Source organism: Seriola lalandi, unplaced genomic scaffold, assembly GCF_002814215.2.
Source record: "Seriola lalandi dorsalis isolate HSWRI2012SDOR001 ecotype SW California unplaced genomic scaffold, Sedor1 jcf7180002054857, whole genome shotgun sequence".
In the NCBI taxonomy this organism is placed as follows: Eukaryota; Metazoa; Chordata; class Actinopteri; order Carangiformes; family Carangidae; genus Seriola; species Seriola lalandi.
In genome coordinates this window covers 283,539-305,647 of record NW_019525410.1, presented here as the reverse complement: position 1 = coordinate 305,647, position 22,109 = coordinate 283,539, and the positions used below count along the sequence as shown (strand labels likewise).

The 22,109-nt window shown below is 41.8% G+C and overlaps 4 protein-coding genes across 5 annotated transcripts in view; 2 read left to right on the top strand and 2 right to left on the bottom strand.

The window, feature by feature from the left end:
• The first annotated feature begins 182 nt into the window (after positions 1-182).
• On the top strand, positions 183-1,524 carry LOC111670560 (transmembrane protein 69-like). The gene is made up of 3 exons (XM_023427315.2): positions 183-365; positions 568-613; positions 754-1,524. The coding sequence occupies exons 2-3, from the start codon at positions 575-577 to the stop codon at positions 1,459-1,461; spliced, it is 747 nt and encodes a 248-aa protein (XP_023283083.1). The 5' UTR covers positions 183-365; positions 568-574; the 3' UTR covers positions 1,462-1,524.
• Positions 1,525-3,094: 1,570 nt separating this feature from the next.
• On the bottom strand, positions 3,095-8,151 carry ipp (intracisternal A particle-promoted polypeptide). Of its 2 annotated transcripts, none has more exons than XM_023427314.2 (10): positions 8,110-8,151; positions 7,273-7,694; positions 6,966-7,177; positions 6,542-6,761; positions 6,243-6,398; positions 5,945-6,112; positions 5,719-5,856; positions 4,827-4,949; positions 4,493-4,713; positions 3,095-4,396 (listed from the first exon to the last, which is right to left on the bottom strand). In XM_023427314.2, exons 2-10 carry the CDS (start codon positions 7,610-7,612, stop codon positions 4,172-4,174), a joined length of 1,803 nt encoding a protein of 600 aa, XP_023283082.1. In that variant the 5' UTR covers positions 7,613-7,694; positions 8,110-8,151; the 3' UTR covers positions 3,095-4,171. The 2 variants fall into 2 exon arrangements, with proteins under 2 accessions (XP_023283082.1, XP_087035703.1); XM_087179577.1 differs by having other exon boundaries at positions 7,273-7,710; positions 8,110-8,150.
• Positions 8,152-12,428: 4,277 nt separating this feature from the next.
• LOC111670551 (SH3-containing GRB2-like protein 3-interacting protein 1) overlaps positions 12,429-22,109 on the top strand; it is a 47,935-nt gene continuing 38,254 nt past the window's right edge. The window contains exons 1-3 of the mRNA XM_023427306.2: positions 12,429-12,750; positions 13,203-13,343; positions 13,936-14,022. The gene's annotated coding sequence lies outside the window, so the exon portion shown is untranslated. The remainder of the gene's footprint in view (positions 12,751-13,202; positions 13,344-13,935; positions 14,023-22,109) is intronic.
• LOC111670553 (phosphatidylinositol 3-kinase regulatory subunit gamma-like) lies at positions 14,223-20,284 on the bottom strand. The gene is made up of 10 exons (XM_023427309.2): positions 19,942-20,284; positions 17,829-17,940; positions 17,607-17,705; positions 17,315-17,495; positions 17,056-17,172; positions 16,777-16,919; positions 16,484-16,660; positions 16,267-16,341; positions 15,982-16,152; positions 14,223-15,866 (listed from the first exon to the last, which is right to left on the bottom strand). Exons 1-10 carry the CDS (start codon positions 19,994-19,996, stop codon positions 15,593-15,595), a joined length of 1,404 nt encoding a protein of 467 aa, XP_023283077.1. The 5' UTR covers positions 19,997-20,284; the 3' UTR covers positions 14,223-15,592.

The window sequence follows — 22,109 nt, the reverse complement described above, 5'->3', positions numbered from 1 at the left end:
TTTCTCTTTAAACAAAACTACATGTTTATACTTGAAATTATAACGTCATATTTTTCAAGAAATATAACTGGAGCACTGTGTTAGTAGCACGTATAGCGGGGTTTCGACCTCTTGAATATAACTTAATACCTCCCCCGCCGCCGTCAGCCAAACCAGTCGATATCACATCTCTTCTCATTCAGTTTGAGAATCCAGTATTAGGACACAAACAGGCATTTAATCGAGCACCGATAGAATGGCAGTCAGCAGACGACCTCTAGTTTAGCTAGTTAACGTGAACTTTTCAACTATTAACTATATATCATTGTGCCTGCAGTGGCTTTGGCGAGCTATTGGATGACAAACAATTGAAGGGCAACCTTTAGGTAACTGCAAAATCTGTTGTTTATGTTTGTTACAGTAGGATAGCTCTGTATTGCATCAGGTTGAGCAAGTGACTATAAGGTTGTATGCTAGCTGTTAATAGCACCTTAGTTAGCCTAGGGCAGTTGTATCATAGCTTAAAATTACTGCTTGCATGTACTATTGGGAGAGGTTTATCAGTAATTGAAAACGTGTCTTTTTCAGATTGAAAATGATTAGATTTGCAGCTGGAAGACGCATCATTTCTGGGGTAAGACTAAAAGAAAATATGATTTGGATCAGTACAGTTTTCTTACTAGAGTACAGAGGTACTGTATGTGCTAGCATCATATAACAATAACAATGAGAAGTCTTAATGTTTATGCATTTCTATGCTTATTATGTTCTCAGGTTTCGGTGTGGAGATGTCCTCAGCAGATAACCAGAGCAGCAAACTACTCAACAAAAGCTGAGCAGCTGTTTCACTCTCAGGCCTCCTCTGTGTTACATTCATCCAGAGCAGCTTCCATCAACAGGCTGTTGAGCATCAGGCCCTTGAGCTGGCATGCCTCCCGTCTCTGCCACAGGGATTCACAAGGCACCTCAGTCAGAGAAAACACCAAGGAGGGCTTCAGTTTAAAGGCCCTAACTCAGGCTCCCAAACCAGCTCTGTACCTCGGTTTCTCTGGGCTCATCCCCTTCTTGACGGCCCCTCTCCTGATGGCTGCCACACAGTCCTTCTACCCTGAAGTGGCGTATGCTCAGGTTGTTTATGGAGCCTCTATAGTCTCCTTCCTCGGAGGTGCCCGCTGGGGGTTTGCCATCCCTGCTGGTAGTCCCGCTCAGCCAGACTGGATGAACTTGGGTAACAGTGTGGTGCCTTCACTTGTGGCCTGGTTGGCATTGCTCTGCAGGGACAATATTGCGGAGGGAGCCCTGGTAGTTATCATGGGATTGGGTCTATCACTGCATTACGACCTCACCCTGCTGCCTGGCTACCCTGCCTGGTTCAAAGCCATGCGGACTGTCCTCACTCTGGTCGCCACCTTCTCACTGGTGGCTACACTGACATTTAAAAAATTCTGCATTGAGAAGAAGATCAAAGAGATTCAGAACTGATTGAATAGGACAGTTTGTTCCTTGATCCATATGGGCTTAATAAAATGTAAAATTAAGTTAAAATGTGAAGACAGTCTGGTTTGTTCTTGTTGTACAACAACTCAAAGCAATAATTTTGTTACCTTTGGGACATGTGATATCTGTAAGCATGGAACATCATTTAGAAAATAAATAAGAGCGTTTTTGTGAGTTGCAAAATTGGGACAGAAAATTCTAACTTGTGAGGCTCTACATTTGAAATATCCAAATGTAACAAAAAAGAGACTTTGAGGTGAAGTAAACACGTATCATTTATCAGAAAACATTTTTAGAATTACAGTGTTTGCTGTGTAAAGTACAGACAAAATGTGCCCTACTTAAAAAAAAGATGATTTAAATATTTGAGACTGTCGATTAATATTGGGGCTATTTCCATGCTTTTCCTTTCCATTGTTGTCCAATTCAAGACCGATACAAGAAGAAGCACAGGTAGAAAAAGTATGACGGCTGCTGCACAGTCCTTCTACCCTGAAGTGGCATATGTTCAGGTTGTCTATGGAGCCTCCATAGTCTCCTTCCTCGCTGTCATCCCTGCTGGCAGTCCCGCTCAGCCAGACTGGATGAACTTGGGCAACAGCGAGGTGCCTTCACTTGAAAAAGGTAATTCAAATACGGGAAATTTACATGAGCAAATTTGAGACAGTCGATTAACATTGGGACTATTTGCATACTTTTCCTTTCCATTGTTGTCCAACTCCAGACTAATACAAGTCAAACCGCAGCTTAAGAAATGTCCCATAGTTTGTAAAATGCTGTGTTTAGTTTGTAAAAGAAATATTGATAATATTGTTCTGTTATTTATGCTAACCCATTTATCTCTCCTTGCCCTTTTTAATGACTCCAGTCTGAGGCAGCAGTGAGGATTTAAATGATACAGTTAGTCATGTAAAGTTTTTTACATATTCATACATGACAATGGATCGTGATGTCAAAATGAGAATGAATGTCAGAAAATATTTTTTCTTCTTATCTAAAAGAAACATCTAAATCCAGTTATTCACAATGATCCAAACAGTCACAAGGGAAATTGGGTTTTATTGGAGACAAACGTTCATTGTTAACGTTGATTGTAAATCCATGAGTGCTGAGTTTTAGTGGCAGAGCTGGAGGTAAGTGAGCCTACATTTTCCAATGTTTTGGAAGTTTCAATACCAAACAGCCTTGGTGCTTTACAGTAGCAAACTGCAGCCTAACAGAGGTGTGTGGATCATTATAAATAAGGGCACTAGAGAGTTGATGACTTGAGAGTACACTTCTTCATGTAATGAGGAGCCATAAATCCAGTGACATGTCTGACCAAGTGTTGGTACTGTGTAGTACTTTGTTTGCACAGCGCAGAAAACCTCTCCAGCAAATGTGCAAATTTGAAGGATTGTAATCATGAATCTTTGTCATAACAGACGTAACACACACCTCCACAGCATCACTCAGTACATCAGGGAGCAGGAAATTAGTTAGAGATAATTCTGAGAGTAATGATCTGATCCTATGTATTGATGTTGGCACAAGACTCTAGGAGGATGAGTCCTCTATCAAGTTATTAACTCTGAATGATCTTTAATGTGGGTTAATTTCAAGCGACACACACACAACCAACTTTTTAAGAAGTTTATTAAATATGAAATCAAACAATAAAAGATGTAATTACTCTTTTTTAACATTACTATTAAGTTTCTTCCAAAGGGATAACAGTACATGATAGGCAATACTGTCATTGTGCAACACCTCAATGTGATATGCGCTAATATGACAAAATCCAAAGAGGAAACCAGCAGTACTTAGCGTAAACACATCTCCAAACATGTGCATTGTGAATCATTGCCATGTGTCTCCACATTAGAAGGATGAAATGTAAATGAAATGTAAATTCTAGTCATTTCAGGTGCTACCAGTGAGTGAAAATAAACAGTATTCACTCGCTTGGATTTAAGCGTAAATAGTGACAAAGAGGCAGAAATATTTACAGTATCATATATACAAAAATAATCCAGTGAAAACTGAGTGATCGCTGCACTGGAGTAACAACAGTGGTGTGCTGTTCAAGTTCATTATTATTTACAGAAATCACTAACCATGAAACTAAAAACACCCCTAAGGTTCATTTGGTTCCATTATCAAATAGGCTCAAAGTGATTTGATACATTTTGTAAGTAGCAGTGCACACACCTCAAACATTCCTTTGAGGAAAGATAAAAAGAAAACAAACTAAAGAACAGTGCTTTCACATCTTAAACTAGAACAGTCTCAGTCTCAGTCCCCACAGGACTCTTTAATGCTCATGAAAAAAAACTTTCTGGTCAATCAAAAATAGAAACCTCTGCTGTGAAAAGTCAGGATTGCGTTGTCTTCCGATACACAGGGAGGGAAAACAAGTGCGTTGACAGTCTAACATTCTTGTAAAATAGGGAAACAGATGCACCATGTAACAGAGTTCATGGAAGCAGTTTTGGCAGTTTTGCAGTTGCAGATCTGTTGTCATATTCATATTTTCAATGAATGTCAAATGTTACGGACAAATAAAGGAAAAGCACGTCTAATCCATGTATAAATAAAATAAATGATGATGTGAAAGCCTACATGAGACAAAAACACAGTTTTGTGTTTTTTAAGGTGCAGCTTCTCTTTAGTTTATGCAGTTTTGGGATGATTCAGAGGCTGATATTCCTGCATATCAGAGCACAGCCAGCCCTCCGTCACAGCGGCTGGTGATCATGTTGCCGACCTCAGTCCATGTATCCAGATGAGGGTCGTAGATTTCCACAGAGTCCACTGTCACTGGGGCAGAGAAGTCTCTGCTGGCCGCCCTGCCCCCGACAGCATACAGCAGCCCGTTAACCGCCGACACCGACACGCCTGCACGTGCAGTAGACATCGGCGCCACCTCCATCCATTTCTCCTGAAAGATCAGCAAATAGATACAAGCAATGTTAGAATCAAAGAAAAAGGATTTTCTCAGAAATTAAGATATTAAGTGTCTTTAGTGGCACTTTACCTCTTCAGGACAGTACTTCTCCACTGTCTCCAGTGCACCCAGCGCCTCATTCCAACCACCCACTGCGTAAATACAGTTATTGAGGCAGGCGACGCCCACATAGGCTCGACGCGTGACCATGACAGGAAGGGCGCTCCATCGGTGGGAGATGGGGTCATACACCTCGGCTGAACGCAGCTCCATCCCTTCATCACTGATCCCTCCAATCACATAAATGAACCCTGGGAAGAAACAACTGCATTTAGTTCAGAGCAGTATAACATCTCTCATACATAAAAAATCTGTTCTTTCAGTTGAACCTGATTATATACATTTAAAAAAGCAAAGCACACACCTTGTAGCTCACAGCATCCAAAATAGTAACGAGGAACTGCCATGCTGCCGATGACCTCCCACTTGTTCTCCTCTGGATCATATCGTTCCATTGTCTTCCCGATCTCAGAGCCAATCCAACCACCTAAAGAAGCACATGACAGAATAACAATCAGGTGACATTTTTTCTCCAAGATGCTCGTTATGAACTAACAATTTAATTGCAAAAACTGAGTTGTCTTTTAATCATTTCACAAAGTGATTTTGTTGAACTTATTAAACTTGAAATTGTCAGTTTTGTTGTGATATTGATAAGATCTTGGCAACATCAAGTATCTGTCTTAGTTTTCAACATAATTTCCAATAATACCCTTGTGGTGTTTAAGTTGGTAATTAAAATCTTGTTGCTTCTATGTTCTTTCACTGTGGTTAAAGGGATACTCCATCAATTTATTACTGCGCTGCCCTAAAAGTTGGGTGACATAAGAGGCACATAAAAAAATTCTAATTATTATAGCAGCGGCTGAGTTATCATGACCTTTATGCTCTAGTAAGGGTCAAACTTCAAAAACAATGGATCCTACATTTCCCAAACTCAGTAGCATCTTTCATTAGACCTTCCCTGACTCATATAAGCCCACGTCTTTCTGACCTCAGTTTGAAATATAAGGTTTCTGTTATAGATTTGTAGTCTCCGAGCCCAAGCTCCGAGTCTAAACTCAGACTCAACAAGGCTCCTCCAGAGCCACAGAAGACATTATACAACTGTTTATACAGGCTGAGCAGTACTACCCATGACCAGTAAACTGATCTTCAAGTGTGAAATTGATGGAGTGTCCCGTTAAAACTAAACTACCAGCATGTGCTGCATGTGTTTTCATTAAAAATGGCGCTAGCATTACTGTGATATTTACCGAGTGCATACAGAGCTCCGTGGCAGGGGCAGACGCCAACTCCACAGCGAGGAAAGTTCAGCGACGCTACAGCAGCCCACTGCTTGGTCACTGGATCATATCTCTCTGTGCAGTCAAAAATCATTGAATCTTTCTCCCCTGGTGAAAAAAATCCAGTGTCAGACTGATAACCCTGCAGGTTATTTCATTTTTTTGTTACACAAAAGCACAACCTCCGCTCTCTCACCTCCCACCACGTAGATCATACCCTCCAGGACTGCAACCCCCAGACCGCTGCGGGCCTGGTGCAGGGAAGATACGGTGGTCCAGTACTGGTTGAACGTGTCAAAGCGCTCCACACAGCTCAACGCTCGGCTGTCACTCCAGCGGCCGCCCTGCAACCGAGTGTAGCCTCCTAAAAAGTCAAGGTGAGACATTAAATGGAATTTCTGGATTTTACATCAAATCTCAGTGGATGTTTTCATTCACCAAAATTCATCACAACCCATGTCTATATTCTGAAACAAGATGTTTGATTACGGAACCTATGGCATAGAGGTATTTTCTGGCTTTTCTTCTTGGTCTCATCTTGGCTGGTTGAAGCTGACTGTACATCTTATTTTCTTTGGGAGACTTTGTGACTTCAGTGTATTCCCTCAGCAGAGTCTGCAGTGCCACCCTCAGGCTGAAGTCAGTAATACCTTTGTGGAGAGACAACACATCAAAACTGGTTTACTGTTAGGGTTCCGTGTGAAGATTTTCTTTATGTTATTAAATACCGAATAGAAATCCTGCAGAGTGTAAAATATAAAAGTGCGAAAATAAACTTTCATACTTTTCTTACCCTCTATGTATTTGAACAGTCTCTGTGGGGAAAGCAGAGGGAAGCGGACTGGTTCCAGAACCTCCACTACATTTTTTTTCCTCTTTGCCACATCTTGGAGAACCCAGTCCATGGCTGCAGTGAACACCTGGTACTCATCCTCAATCCTCAGCTCCTCACTTCGCAGCAGCCTCACCAACTGATCCTTCGACAGGCCCCTGAACTCATCAGTAACACACACCTAAAGGAGAGCAGTTGAACCAGGAAAACTATGAGCATTAAGCTTGAAAATTACAGTGTGAGCTGAAGTGCTTTTAACAACGTAAATGATAAAAATCCAATTCTGATAAGATGCTGATGGTGTTTGTAGATTTCTGTTACATCTTACTTTAATTTATTGGAGAATCACATGAAGCTTAATACAGTGTCTCTTGTGCGTTCATACCTCCAGAAAGTGAACATGAATGTAGTTCTCAGTGAATTCCAGCATGTCCATGCAGGCAATCTGCTCTAGGAACTGAAAGATGCCCACACAGTTGGACGGGTCCATGTGGCCCTTGAGAAACTCTCCACAGACAGACACCACCTCGTTCAGCTGCAGCATGTCTGCTGCAACCATCAGCTCCTGAACATTCTCCACAGTCACGCTGATCACGCCTGAAAGGACAGAGTATACAACTCCACTGAGAAAATGGTACAAAACTATAGATTTTCTGAAACATGATGATGGGAATATCTGGATCAATGCAAACCTGTGTATATGAAGTCCAGCAAAACCTCAAAGACTTCAGTCTCCACACCAAGGATCTGCACCTCCTCTTTATCCACCTCACTCATCCCCCCGGAGAACAAGGCAGAGAAGTACGGGCTGCTGGCAGCGAGCACCAGCCGGTGGACCCTGAAGACCCGGCTGCCGACCTTCAGCCCCACGTCGCAGAAGTCAGTGCGGAGCCGCATTTTGTTCATCTGGGCCAGAATGAGTCTGGCGTAGCGGTCTGAGGCCAGCAGTGCCTGCTCAGATCCCTGGGTTGCCATGGCAGCTGCAGCATCACTCCCACAACCAGGGGATGTTGACAAAGCGATGGAGGACATGGCAGCTGGGGCAGGACTGTGTTACCATGGAGACCAGTTTCCCCAAACCCTCTGCTCTAGAGAATCTCAGCACAAAACAGGCCTGAAAGACACATGAGCTGACCGCATAAACACCAAAACAGGGTCATTTGACTGTTGTGTAACGAAAAACTCGGGCTTTATCAGCAAATAGTCAATGATAAACATATAAAGGGTGTGTGTCTCCACTGCACCATGGTAAAGCACACTGGACCATTCAAAGGTAAGTTACCGTCAACCTCACTGTTACTGTTTTTTTCTGTAAACACACACCTCCCGTTGCGGTTAGCCAGACATGCTAGCCAACAGACAGCTCGCCGGGGTGGATTCAGTTATCATATTTAACAGTAAAACGGCTAACTGACAACAGACAACTCGACTGTTTAACCATCCCCTACACAGACTGTCAACTCACTGAGAATCACGGACATGTATCCAAAAAATAAGCCAAATGTCAGCTTGTTTTAGCTGCCACTTACCCATAAGTTTACTGATGAGGATGCAGGCAACTTCCGTCGCCCTGCAGACTGTAAATCCTTTCCTCTGGATCGATTGCACTGGTCTAGCAGTTGAAGCTCCAGTCCTAACTAATCAATTCCCGTGAATTTTTTTTAATTTTCTGTAAGTTTGTATGGTCAGTGGCCCTGGTTTTCTCTCTTGGGAAACGAAACTTTAATCACACGAAGGCATGACTTATTTAGCTTTACTTTAATTATTTTATGTTATTTTTTTTATTGGCTTTGGGCACTCGATATAATATTCAACGCCAGATGGCAGTGTTGCCTTTGTACAAGCAGCTACAACAAATGGAAGTCCTTGACAACAAGCCACAAAAACCTACCATGTAAATTATCATAGTATTCTTACCATGTCAGCCCCCAGCAGAATGGTAATTTTAGATGTAGCTATCCTCCAATGTGTTGGCTGCAAACTCTCCCACTGGAGACTTGACCAAGCCAACAACCTACTCTTAGACAGTGGCAATGGGTAGTCCGGTTTGTTTTAATCAGTAGCTTTGTATCAAATTAGTTTAAATATTATGTTGGAAACCTGTTATTACATTCAGAACTATAGCACTGCTTTGGCTCATTAGAACAGTCTAAAACGCCTCTGAACTGCACTTTGAAATATCTGGGTTAATAACTGTGATATCCAGTAAGATTATCTGTCGCACACTTGAAATACAAGTCCTGTAACATCTGCCACTTGCCTCTTATTACCAGCAAATTCAGTGTGTCACTCAGAATCAAACGGCCACTGGTGTTCTAGGGAATATGTGGTGGCACCAGCTTTGGCCAATTAAAATTCAAAGGTAGTCATGTGCCAACCTGGCCACCATTTTAGCTACACCCTTGGCTGAGTTTCCCTCTTGTTGCCCTGTATTGTTGAGTTTCCAGTGTGTCATGTGTCTCTAAAGGGCATCCACCAAGAACATTATCTCAGCTGAACAATTAGCTTATTGGATACTACTTAAATTAACTCTTTGTAAGCCAATATGAGGCAAAGCTCACCTTGTGAACTGGATGAGCTTTGAAAAAGCATGCATGCTCCCTGTCACTGTAATGTCTTTCCTTCACATATCTTAATATGTAAAACATAATTGTTGAGACGAAAAAAGTTATGGCATCCTAAGAGTTTCTAACTATCAAATATATAATTATAGTAATACTTTAAAGTTTTGCCATGTTCAGTGTTTCAATTTTTCACAATTGACTTAAACTTATCTTATGCTTTAACCAGTAATTATACCATTAAATGCTATTCAAAAAGCCTCAACTTGGCTACATGTTTATCAGAAAACCAAAAAATATTAAAATGTATTCAAATGTATTCTTCATCCTGAAATAAGCTCTTTTTTTCCCAGTGGTGGCACAATTACTTTCCACACAAGGCTGAGATATGTGTTTATCACGTTACGTATTTTTAGCAGTCATGAGGTGATCGGTGCTGTTTTGCAATTCAAGGGCTTCGCTGGCGTTTCATTGAAGTGTGACAACAACCTCTATTCAATCAATGGATGATACATGCTGGTGGGGGACATATGTTCTCTACGAGTTCAGCATCATAATACTGTCCATCAGAAGTTGGTTCAAATAATTCATAAAGACTAATCAAGCAGAAGTTCAGATTCTTAATTTTGCCACTGTCTCCATTACTCCATTATTCCTTATTAACCACTGCTAAAAACATTAAACTAATGTTAATGACAGAATTTTCCTTTTCATTATTGTTTCGGCATTATGTGTGTCGTTTTTCGTATGAAAGTGTATATTTTTCTTTGCCTTTTGTTCTTTAAGCTGCTGTCTGGGCAGGTGCCTCTTGTAAAACAGATTTTAATAAGTAGGTGAGGTGTTAAAATGAATCTGAAGGTGGTGGCACAGCTGTCTTTTGATGAAAATGGTTCTGTTACAGTGTGATTATGTTTTATTTATATATCTATTCATCTATCTATTTGGTTAGGCTGGGCTGTGGTCTCTTGTTTTTGAGTGGGGCCCTGAACACTGCGACTCTGAGACTAACTGACTGAGTGAGTGACTGATTATAATTCCACCATTAGTCAGCGAATGCTACATGACTGAGTTAGAGTTTCCCCATTGGCTGTTACTCTTTCAAAATGATTTGGCACAAACAGTTTCTATTGGGGGGCGTTTACAGCATTTGTTGCTACAGACAAATCTGTTTTATACAGCAACAGTTTTCAACTATGTCCCCAATTTTGCACATTGACCACACATTGTCCAGCCATATGCTAGTTTCTGACCTAGTTTTGCTTCTCCTATAGGCAATGTTTTTGCTTGTCAAGAGCATGATAATTATGTTCACTGATTATCATGTCTCTCCATTGCGGTAATGGGAAGCAATCTTTGCCTTGCTCCCAGAATCTCCCATGTTAGTGGGAGAAAAAAGTAAATAGTGTGAGGGTCATCCTATGGAAAGTGGTCACTATAATTACCATTCTGGTTTAAGTGCAGGGTATGTCTGACTTTTTCATCAGGGCTCTTTCCTCTGGCTAGACACTGCGTTCACCAGGAAAGAAAAACATTGTGAGATGAAACTGACATCTTAAGGGTTCTTATGGGAGTAGGTAGAGTTCATAGTTTACTGAGTGCTTTGACTGGCTCTAAATCACACCAGATAATGCAAAACAAGTAATTCCAGCACTCTGTGGTAGGAGATTTTATCATTATTTCCATAATATTCCCCATGACTTATACAGTAAAAATCCCTTTCGTATGATGAGGATAATTTATTTTGTGTTAATAATACACTTTCCTTCTTATTACAAATACATTGTGGCTGTAAATGACCTTATTATCTTGTCTGCATGTTCTGTCTGATACTGCCAGACGAGGCTCCTGTCCTCACCTGACAGAACCTGTGAACTGTGTAACCCTTCCTTATCTTGGCTGAGTTCACTGCGTGCAGTGTACATACGGTATTGTGCTTTCAGACTGAACTGGTTTCTGGTTTGAACTCTGAAGCTTCCTTTACCATCTGAGCTAGTGTCTGTCAGTCCTGTGCCACATTGGTTTGCTGGCCATGTGCCTGCTGCTTCTTTTTTAATCTATTTGAGAGCTGAACTCCCGCAATGAGATTGTCCTGAAAGCTCGAGGGACGCTGAGGTCCTTCATTTATTACAGCTGAAATCATTAGTGAGGATTTTTTTCCTTGAGAAATGGCAGCACAACATAATATGGTATGTCTCAGGTTGAATTAGGAGGAAATCATGCATACTGCTGGGCGTTTATCCAAAAAGGTAAGTTATTATTTTAGAGTGGTGTCCCTGTCCTGTTCTACCTGTTTCAAGGAGGTGGGATCATTTTCCGTCCCTGCCTAAGCTGGTGTCTGCAAATCTGATTTGGCTGTGGATCTAGACGGGCATTTCTCCTGAATGGTTTGTCAGCATGCAGTAGTATGTTATCCCCTTATAAGAGCTGGCTCAGTGTCACCTCTCATCTTAGTGTGATCTGACCGCCTTACTGCAATCACTGTCACCAGAGATCAATGAAATAGCCAATGAATCATCATTTCAAGTTTTAAGCATCGATTGTATGAAATGATGCCGCATTATATTTTTGACAAAACAGCAGGGAATTCCTCATCTCATCATTAACTTTTGTTTAGTAGAATAGTTTCATGTCATGTCGCTTTTATTTTAGTCAACTTAAAATACAAGTTGATGGTAGAGTTCATACAACAATTGCCCCGTATTCTCACTTATTCAGGAATAATCATCTAATGTAATTTTCTTTTTGTATTTTATTTGACAACATATAGTTTAGAAAGGCAGGAGACCTTAGGAAAGGTTGACATGGTTTAACAATCCCTAGACACAATTATCCTAAATATTTTGTTCTGTATTTTCAGTATTCACTGTAGCATCCTTGTTTAGCCACTACTGTAGCTGGGGGTTACTGTAAATGAGCAGGCATTTGTTTTTTTTTTGGACAATTCTTCAAAAAAAGAAGAAAAAGGAGGGGGGGTAAGATTATGTAAAAACTTTCATTTTCAATTTGAAACTTGTTTGATGTGCATTTACCACAATTCCTCGAGGCTTGGAAACAATTTTCCATCTTAATTTCTAACTTTTCCATGACCTCAACAATTCAGTGGGTGATCACTCTGTGCACATAAATTCTAAAATAAACACGTTCATACATATGTGCATATACAAATATACACAATATACAGGCAAATTGTTTAGCTTTTATTTGTGGTGTTATTAGAGACGCTTCAAAGAAAATGTGGGAAATGTGGAGCTCGTATATTTAATGGTTCAGTCCTTGCATAGCCTACATACTGCTTGGCAGGCAACAGGATCTTGCCTTCAGCCTATAAGCCAGCTATAATGTGTGCTTGTAAAAAAAAAAAAGAAGGAAAAAAAATCCCTCTCTTATCGATTCTGCCTCCAACATAGCAACTGGTCGCTGATTGGCTGACGCGCGGCATGTTCCCGGCCGCCCATTGGCTGATCGGGTAGCGTGGAAACGGTGGAATCGGACGGAGACAGAGGGGAGGAGAGAGGCGATTGGCTGCGGCCAAACTGAAAGCGAAAACCTCTTTTCCTGAAAGCCTGCGAGACAGTTGATGGTGTGTGTATTTTAGGCGTGACTCCAAAGGTAATTCGTCCTGCTCCCCCAACCCCCCAGCCAGGACTTATTTAAATTGAGAACTATAAAGCACAATTACTAAGAATTTAAACGAGCGAGGCCTGCTGACGAGGAAGGAGAGAGGGAGGAAAGCAGAGACGGTCTGTGTATGTATGAGACAGAAAAAAAAAGAAAAGACGTGGGGGCTGGGTTTTTTTCATAGATTAAACTCAGACTCTGGGAGCTAAGGAAAATAAGAATGAGCAGTGTAAGCTAAACTGCTGTAAAAGCAAATAGCTCTGGGGTATAGCCAAGTAGGAGTGTGTTTCAGATTGAAGGAAATGTAGGAAAGGCCCAGCTTGACCTTTTCAGCCCTCATTTTTTTCATACCATCCTGTGCAGGAGTTTTGAGTACTCTTTCCTGTCCCTCCTCCTTTCCTGTCTGTCTGCCCCACACACTTTCTCTACCCACTCTCTCCCAGTCTTTTGGACACTCACGCAGGCTGAGGGTGACTCAGCGTTGGTACAGTCTGTCCAGTCTGTCCAGTCTATCTCCCCTGCATCTGGTCCATCCGAGCAGAGCATGCATGCCGCCTGTCCACCAGCTCTCTATGCTGACACAGGTAAGAGGGAGTAATCCGTGGCCTGGAACTGAGGCTCTCCCGCAGTACATCCCTGCCCTCTGCACCTCATTAATCCCCACGTAACACAGACCTTATGTGATGGTTGAAAGAGGCCACCTGTTGCTCCGGTCACAGAAGGCCACTCGCAGTGTTTTTTCCCAGGGTCATCATCATCATCATCATCATCATCATCATCATCATCATCATCATCATCTGTGCTCACTGTGTCCTAAGGTTTACACAAGCGTTTCTTTGTAGATGGAGCTTGAGTTTGTTTTGAAACACTAACACATTCATTTTTTGTAAAATTATCAGATAACAATTGTTTGTTGACTGTGTGATAAAAGTTTAAGAGACAAAACTCAAGCTGCTATCAAGTTGGCTGGTACCAAATGTTTACAGTCGAGCTGCATTCCTTTGACAGGAGCGTCAAAAAAAGTTGTGTTTCAAAATACTGCATGTTTCCAGAGAAATAGGTGTAATACATGATTTTTTTCTAGTGACTAAACACCGGCCAGACTGAGTAGGGAAAGGACCTGCACATATCCTGCTATTGTCTTTATCGCTTCCTTTCTCTTCCATCTGTCCACAGTGTGTCCTCCAGTCCCCTCGCAGCCTCCTGTCTCTGCTTACCCAAGGATAAGCTCATCAGACTACAATGGCTCCATGGAGACAGAGGGTAAATTTTTTATAACTACTAAACTTACTCTAAGTAATTCTCTACTTTCTGTTTGGTCACTTTTCTACCCATGTTATAAAAACTGTAACACTACAAAAACTCCTATATATAGGTCTTAAGAAGATAAGAACAATGACACTGTGCATTGCTTGCACAGTATCAGCAATGGGCTGTGAAAAAAAGCACTGGATTACATAAGCTGACAAAACCCTCATCAGTTTATTGTCTCTCTGCAAGAAAAAGGTCAGAATCTCACATTGCTTAGCTTCACCCAAGGAGTTTCCTCAATCCCCCAGTGGAGTTATATTTTTATAAGAGGCTTAATCATCCTCCTTCCATAAACCAACCTCAGAAATACATTTTACAGTTTCTCTGTACAGAGTATCTATTGTCCTCAAACTTGAAAAATGTGCCAAGTTCAACATGGATTCCTTTCCTCTTAAGCTATGTAGGCTGCATGTCATGAAAAACATTCATAGCTCGAGCAATGCCACAGTTCAAGTAATGGAGGCAGGATACATCCGGACCTCTGGCAGTTCACACAAACATCGGAGGCCAGATCACACTGACACCACCAAAGAGAGTGCATTTTTGTGGCAAATGTCAACCTCTCATAACAGCTTTACCTTCACCACCATCATCATCGTCATACATTGCAACAATAGAAATACTGTTGGATTGCACGTTCTTCAAGCTTTCATCTTGTGGCATGTTTATAGAAAAAATATATATAGAATACAAAAAGCTTATACTTCTTTGAGTAACAGAATATAACATACAGTACTTCAGATTATGTTTTGATCAGCACATCAGCAGGTGTACATAAATTGCCCTCCCCTTGCCCAAATGCAATTACCGGACTAAACAGGGACGTAGTTTGCTCACTATTAAGTGCTTTGGTCAATGGGTATAACATTGAGTATGCTCTTACAATGGTATTCTACAAGATGTTAATGCTACATAATTATCCACTGTATATGAATGTCAGTTAAGAAAGGGGCAAAAGGTCACGATGCACCACGACTTTTCACATATTCACACCTGGCATTTACCCAAAAATGGTTTGGTCCACCAAACCGATATGACGCAATCAGTCTGTATACAGCACTGTGTATTCCCCTCACAAATGCATTAAGTAGTAGTAACCCAATATATATATCCAACATATTGGTCAAATTTTCAGAACTAGGGAAACGGACATCTCTAGCAACATTAACTCTAGTTGTAAAAGCTGAAGTCAAACGAAGGTGCAGCACCTGACGTCAGTGAGCAATTTTCTGGTTGTCAACATCCCTACCGATAGTGTCCATTAAACAAACGGCAATAAATGAAGTACAAAATTTTTTTGAAAGCTTAAACAGTCTCTTTGAAACCAAAAACAAAACAAAAACAAAGTCCAAGCTGACATTCAAGTTCCGGTCCCACTTCAATCTGTGAAATCCCATTCACAAAAACCGATGGAATCACTGTAGTGCAAAACTTTACACAATGCACCTCGATGCAGTCGTTCTCGCAGGATACAGTAAACATGTCCTTCTGTCTCTCTCTCTCTCTCTCTCTCCCCGTTGGATTACATTTCTGGAGCTGCAGGCGGGAGCCCCGCTGTGTGTTTTGGAGTCTGTAAGAGTTTGTGCTCCTCTATATGTTGAGAAGGCGTGGCTGCAGCTTTGGCGTGTACTGGATGTGACAGCCGAACGTCCAGGGCGTCATTGTGTTGCGCTAAAGAGTGCAGGCGGTAGTGCAGGACAAGGTCTTTCAGTGAGCAGTGGACGTCGTAAGGCTCAGCAAAGCCGTATCCGTGCGGTGTGCTGTAGATCATGCAATGCTTCACTTCTTCATTCACACTGAAACGAATCAAAAAGAAAAAAAAAATCCATCAATGAGTGTCACACAATTACACCGTGTTTAATATTTATCGTGATCCATTCTTATGACATAGCTTTCCAAAGTGATACTCACACAACAGAGCAGGCGTAGCACCCCTGTTTGCTGCTCTCACGGATCAAGAATGTTCCAGGAGCTTTACCTTGAAGCATTTCCTCCGCCTGCGTCCGACTCATTTCACCGACAAACCAACTCGTCTCATCCTGATGTGGCAAATTCTTCTCGTCCCCCTTCAACACATATGTGCTGGAAAAACAAGAGTCGAACCATAACGCCTCTGTAACAGTTCTGTATTTCCTGTACAAGTTATTAGCTGTGTTTCCTCAATATTTCTTCCAGAGAGAATTTGCTGGAACTTACTCATCGAGGCTGTCGCTCTGTATCCCCAGCCAGTCATTTATGCGTTTCTGCCGTACGCCTTTGTGATTAAGCCAGCTGTAAGGAGAAGTGCAAAGGAATGATTAATTTGAACATAAAATGATGATACATTACAGAGCAGCTACAAAATGTTTCTTCCCTTAATTAAGTTGCAGTGATTTACCACAGAGGCCACAAACAATACTCTGACGCTACTTACTTGAGGTACTGGTCTCTGATGTTGCGTAGCTGGATGAGGTCAGGTCGCAAGCTGTTCATCTTCCTGTCCGTCTCTCTGTAGTCCTCCACCTGCGTTCTCAAGTCTTCCTCCAGATGGATTTTGCTGTCATATATCTCCCCGAGCCGACACTTCAGCTTCTCGTAATTTATCAGAAAGCTAGAGAGGGAAAGTAAAGGTCACGGGTTTGGGCAGAGTTCAAGGAAAACGGTGTGCATGCATCTAAATTAAATTTTGTTTGGACACTTTTTCTGTACCACGGTGTAATGAAGTACCTCTCCAGGTCTGTGTCGGCTCCGTCGGACTGATTGTTCCTTTCAAACTCCTCTCCATAACGCTCCTGTTCACGACACTGCTCCTCGAAGATCAACATCGTCTCGTTAAAGGCCTCAATTGCCGTTCGCTTCATCTGGATTTCCTGCATCACAACGAACACATCCAGTAAGAAGAGACTCGGGATACTAATGAATGTAAACTCTACTGTTTAGAAAGGAGCTTTGGTGTTGGGATTGAAATCGGAGACCATCAAAGTTCATTTCAAAATTATTTTTTACCTGTGAGGTCTTTGTGAAGGCTTCGTAAAGACAATCAAACTCCTTCGACTTCTCTTGATACTGATTGTGAACCTCCTTCAGCTTTCTTCCAGCGACATCGACACTGTCTTCTTTCACCTAATGTCAAAAATTCCACTTTAAAAACGTGCAATTCATAATCCTCCGTATTTAACAAAAATCTCTATCATCACTTATGAAACATTTTTGCAGACTGACCGATGTTTTGACTGAAAAATAAGAAATAATGGTACAAACTAACCTGCTGGAAGCGGGATACAGGATGTGTGAGCATCAGATCCAGTGTGGCGTTATATTCCACCAACGGATGGTGCTGATAGTGCCAAATGAGCTCCACCACCGAAGTGAATGTGAGGGGGTCCGAGAAGCCGTACTTCCCGTCGCGGTGGTAAATCTTGATGAGCTTGTTGTGCCCGTCTTTCCTGTGCAACAGCAAAGGCCAAAATTAGATTATTGGTGTAAAACAACATGTGAACACCTTATTTGTGACAGAGATGTGACTGAAGCGACTGTTCTCTTTTCCTTCTGCTTACCTTAACGTCAGCGTAAAGTCTCCTTGCAGCTTTGTGGATGCGTCACGCACCAAAAAGGAGCCATCAGGTGTGTCTCGGAGTTTCTCATTTACCTCATCCCTGAGGGAAAATCAGTTACCAGTTAACGGATGTAACATACCGGCACGTCAAACAATCAAACAACAAGTTTCTAAGAATGATGACGTGTTGGATATAGGACTATTCAAAGTTAAGATACTTTACCTAGTTATGTCTCCCCAATACCATTCGGCGTCCTGTAGCGAATATGTAGGTGGCGAGGGGCAGTTGTTGTTCATGGTGGAAGACACTGGTTTTGTTGACCTGGGAGGGAGAGCTGAAAGCAAAAAAAGAAGGTTAGAAAATGAAACGCCTCTGCTCAGGATGACCGTTTCTCTAGACAATGACATATCAGAAATTGTAAAAACACCAATATGTGAAATAATGTAAACATGACTCCTTAAATATTATAACTAGTGCAATCAAGGATGTGTGTTTTAAGGAAATACAGTGTCCTCAATGTATATATACCCCCCCCCCCATCACAACAAAGAGCGACACACACTCTCTCACAGCCTGAACAAGGACAAGCCCAGGCATGTTTCCAAGAGATATCACTTGCCAAATCATTACCAAGATCTTAAGAGTGGTCAGAACTAAAAAAAGGAAATGTGGCAGTAAGTTCTCATTTCTGAACATTATCAGTCAACAACTATGAAACATGTTTTCTTTTATTATTCTAAGAACTTTCATGATTACGTGGTTTAATGCCCTGCAACTCTTGCAAAGTAGATTAAAGCATAATTTATAAACTCTGGCACTGTCCTGAATAGCAAGAGAAGCATTAAATAGACCATAAATTATATTTTGAGCCTCCTGAACCACCCCTCCCATTTTGTAATCATTGCACGCTTACAGATCCTCATGAGTTTTCCATCAACCTTAAAGGAAAAAAAAAATCTGTGAGTCTGGCCGAAAGACTAAGCGTTTTCCTAAAAATGTAGAAGGAGGGCAAACCGCATCAAGAGGAGGTGAAGGGCGATATATTTCACTGCAGGACAAAAGTGCCTTTCATGAGGCAGTTAGGGAGAATACAAGAGCACCCTCAGAGAGGAGAAAATGTGGGTTTCTCCCACCATCCGCTCTCCTCTTTTTCTGACCTTAAAATAAACAAAAGGCAGGTGCAGCAGTACAGTGGCAGGCACAAAACGAAAAGCTGCGGCTCCTGAACTCAGCAAAATTAAATCTGCACACCTTCCCCTTTCTGCCTGCTGCCAAGAAACTCTCCTGGCTTCCAAAACCCACATGCACATACCAGCCCAGACAAGAGCCCCGTAATTTAAGTATGAAATAATAAAAAAAGAAATCTAATCAGTTACACTGTAGTTTGTGTTCAATCCAGAAAATACATTTAAAAAAAAGGAAGGTTAAGTCTCAATAACCAAACTCGGGAACTGTCTGTATAACATTGTTAAAGCATAGACCTTATAGGTGAAATACAGAGTATCTGTATTGTTGGTGTGTCAGTAGTCTTCACTTTAAGTTTATATTCTATTGTATTATATCAACTGTAGTCATCAGTAAATCTTCAAATAATTCATGTATGGGAGCTGAAAATTATGATGCAATTTTAATTAGGTAAAGTCAAATTAATTTAGCTAGGTAGCCTGGTTATTTAGAGCAAGACATAACAGGACTGAAATACAAGTGTTATTCACTGCTAGGACAATGTAATAACGCCTCGGTCAAATGACAAATGTGAATAAAAAACGAACTGTTCCTGAGTTGCCGGAGTTAAGTCATGAGACGAGCTGTCTAGTCTGCTTGCCTCTAGCCTACTTACAGAGCTAGCGCACAAATTAACCACGGCTGGCTGCAGAGGAGAACAAAGCGGTCGTTTCATGCGGCGCTCATTAACGCACCCTCAACTATAGTGCCTTCAAATTGCGCTCTCAACACTGTCATACTCCTCCAGTAAACCTTCTTTTGGTTTATGAGAAGATGCAAAACCGCTGCGCGTTTCTGTCTAAGTTTGTCATATGTGCTGGGACAAAAGAAAGGAGGCAAGCCACTGCGTCTGGTCCACCGAAAGGTATTACGTAATTGGCAAGTGAATTGCGCTATGCATGCCTGGGCAATGCCAGTGGGGGAGCGCAGCGCCGAGGACCTCGCCATTATAACGTTTTACCAGCACCTGCACGGCATTTGTCGGATGTCAACTTTATTACAGACATTACATAAGATGGTGCCAGCAAAAGAAAAAAAAAGCAAAGAATGAATAAAACGGTTTCCCGACCCCCTGCAGATCAGACAATGGCTGCCTTTAACCCTAACTTACCTGGTGGTGCTTGATCCATTTCGATGTAGAATAAACCTTCGGGAGGATAAACCATTCCTGTTTCACAAGAGTAGTCCAGGTTGCTGTCGTTGTCTTTGCGCGCAATGTGAAAACGATGCACGTATGTTTTGCCGCAAAAGAACCTAATTCAGGCTACTTCAGTGCAGTCATGAGACGCCACGTACTACATAGATTTGGACAAAAAGAAAACTCCTTCGACTCCGAGTCCATGAACAAATCCCGATGTCCAAATGTATTTTCTCAACATAGCCTGGCTTAAGTGTGGGCTTTTTTTTGTAGGAGATTGTCAGTCCATGCCTTCTCCCTGTGCGGCGGAGCTCTACTTTACTTCATCTCGGAAGTGAAGCGACTTTAAAGGGCTGTTCGTAACATCATCTTGGCCCGGTCCAACCCGCCGCTACATTGGAGGGGTGGGGGGTTTCTTTTCCTCGCAGGATTCTTTGTCATGTAAAACACAGGCAGGAAAGTTTATATTACACGGTTAAAAAAAGACAAACAAACAAAGAAAAACAAGAACATGTAAGTATAATCTGCGAAATTAGATGTTATTTGGTGAATTCCACTCGCGGATGCGTAGAGTATCGGACACTTGTGACCCCTACGTTTTAATGGTTCATTCCAGACCGTTTCATTCAACTCTCCTCTGGCTGCACTGTAACAGCTGAAAAATTCCTTGCAGGGCATGAATGGAAAAGAAAAACCTGGTCCAATAACTTGAATCATAAAAAATGAAACTGATCTAACCTACACCTTATATGTTTTTATATTTTAAACAAACAGGAATTAAAAGCATTTTCTGCCACTGAAGCCGTGATATAATTTATTGGTGAGAGAATAGGTTGATAAAAAAATGACATCATGCTTTAGGTTTTATGATAATTAAACTGTGTTCAGCTGTTTGGCATCCGGGGAGCACCAGGCTTAGACCCTTTTGTCTGAGAGGCGACAGAGTAGCCTGCCTAGTTGGCAAGTGTGTATTATATTCTTGTTGAGCTTGTCAAACACGTTCAGCAACAAAAATGGCATCTTGACTGTCACTGCTCGTAATTATTGCTGCTCGGAGATCATCCAGTTGAAGACACAATAGCTAATAGTAAGTGTGTTAACATCAGTGGCTTGAAAATGCATAAAGGGCTGAAATAATTGATTATTTAATGATAACATAATTTGGTGTTTCTGTCTTCATGTGCTGAAAACGACCAGAGAATTAGCGTTACTATCTCCTCATGCTCTTATGTTGGATGAATACATGCATTGTTGTTCGCTCATGACACAGAATGACATTGTGCTGTAAATTTAAACAACCAGAGGCTCTTCCAGCAGCTGACGTTAGGGACTGCAGGGAGAGTGAAACAAGGCCGGCATGGTCAGAGGTCCGTCTCTGTTGGTGTCCAGGCGTTTATGGCCGGTCCCCTTTTGACCCAAGGACAGAGAGTCAGGGGAGGTAATTGCCTCCAGCATTCCTCTTTCCCATCAGCAAAGACGATTCTTCCCTGTGTCCAGTCAGTACCCATGAAACGTCCTAAACTAACTGCCATGATGAAGCATATTATTGCAAGAAAGAGCACAATCATATCACACAGACACATGCGAATGTGCACTTGCGTGTGTGTGGCTAATTCATGGAAAGACAAAATGTTTTATTAACATTTTTAGACAAAGACAATCTGTGTTGGCAGGTGTCTTCTTGGCATTAGAACCACCACTTGACAGGTATGTAATTGTATGGGTGTTGACGAACATGGTTGAATGTACTCACGTGTGCCTGTGTGTATTTGTGGGTGCAGTGTATGAGTGTTTGCTTTCCATGCATTCCTACTTTAAGAAGCCTTGAAGCCTGTCACGGCATGTCACTTGGCTGCTACCCAACCCCCCCCCCCCTCCTTCGGTGTCAGAAGAGCACAGAATTTGCCCCCTTAACTTCTGGGTCTGACCTCTGTGACACATTTCACTACCACCACCTTCTTGAAACATAACAGCCTTGTATCGGGGGTCCAGACACGTTAGTGGGGGGCATTGTGGCATAGGTAGGTTTATGATGAGCTCCAGTGTCTGGGCTTTGTGTTGGAGATATGTTGTCATATGATCAGTTTCAGGAAAAGCTGGAATATTTGGGGATGGTGCTGGTGTGTACTTGCATGTGTGCC

Bases quoted from the DNA above. Each gene is read 5' to 3' on its own strand.
- ipp (XM_023427314.2), bottom strand. From the start codon at position 7,612: ATGTCCTCCATCGCTTTGTCAACATCCCCTGGTTGTGGGAGTGATGCT. The intron at 7,178-7,272 runs GTTTGCATTGAT...CTGTCCTTTCAG, and splicing joins GCTGGACTTCATATACACAG to GCGTGATCAGCGTGACTGTG. The intron at 6,762-6,965 runs GTATGAACGCAC...GCTCTCCTTTAG, and splicing joins TTCATGTTCACTTTCTGGAG to GTGTGTGTTACTGATGAGTT.
- LOC111670553 (XM_023427309.2), bottom strand. From the start codon at position 19,996: ATGGTTTATCCTCCCGAAGGTTTATTCTACATCGAAATGGATCAAGCA. The intron at 17,941-19,941 runs GTAAGTTAGGGT...TTTTGCTTTCAG, and splicing joins AATGGATCAAGCACCACCAG to CTCTCCCTCCCAGGTCAACA. The intron at 16,153-16,266 runs GTAAGTTCCAGC...TTGTTTTTCCAG, and splicing joins CAGAGCGACAGCCTCGATGA to CACATATGTGTTGAAGGGGG.
- LOC111670560 (XM_023427315.2), top strand. From the start codon at position 575: ATGATTAGATTTGCAGCTGGAAGACGCATCATTTCTGGG. The intron at 614-753 runs GTAAGACTAAAA...TTATGTTCTCAG, and splicing joins GAAGACGCATCATTTCTGGG to GTTTCGGTGTGGAGATGTCC.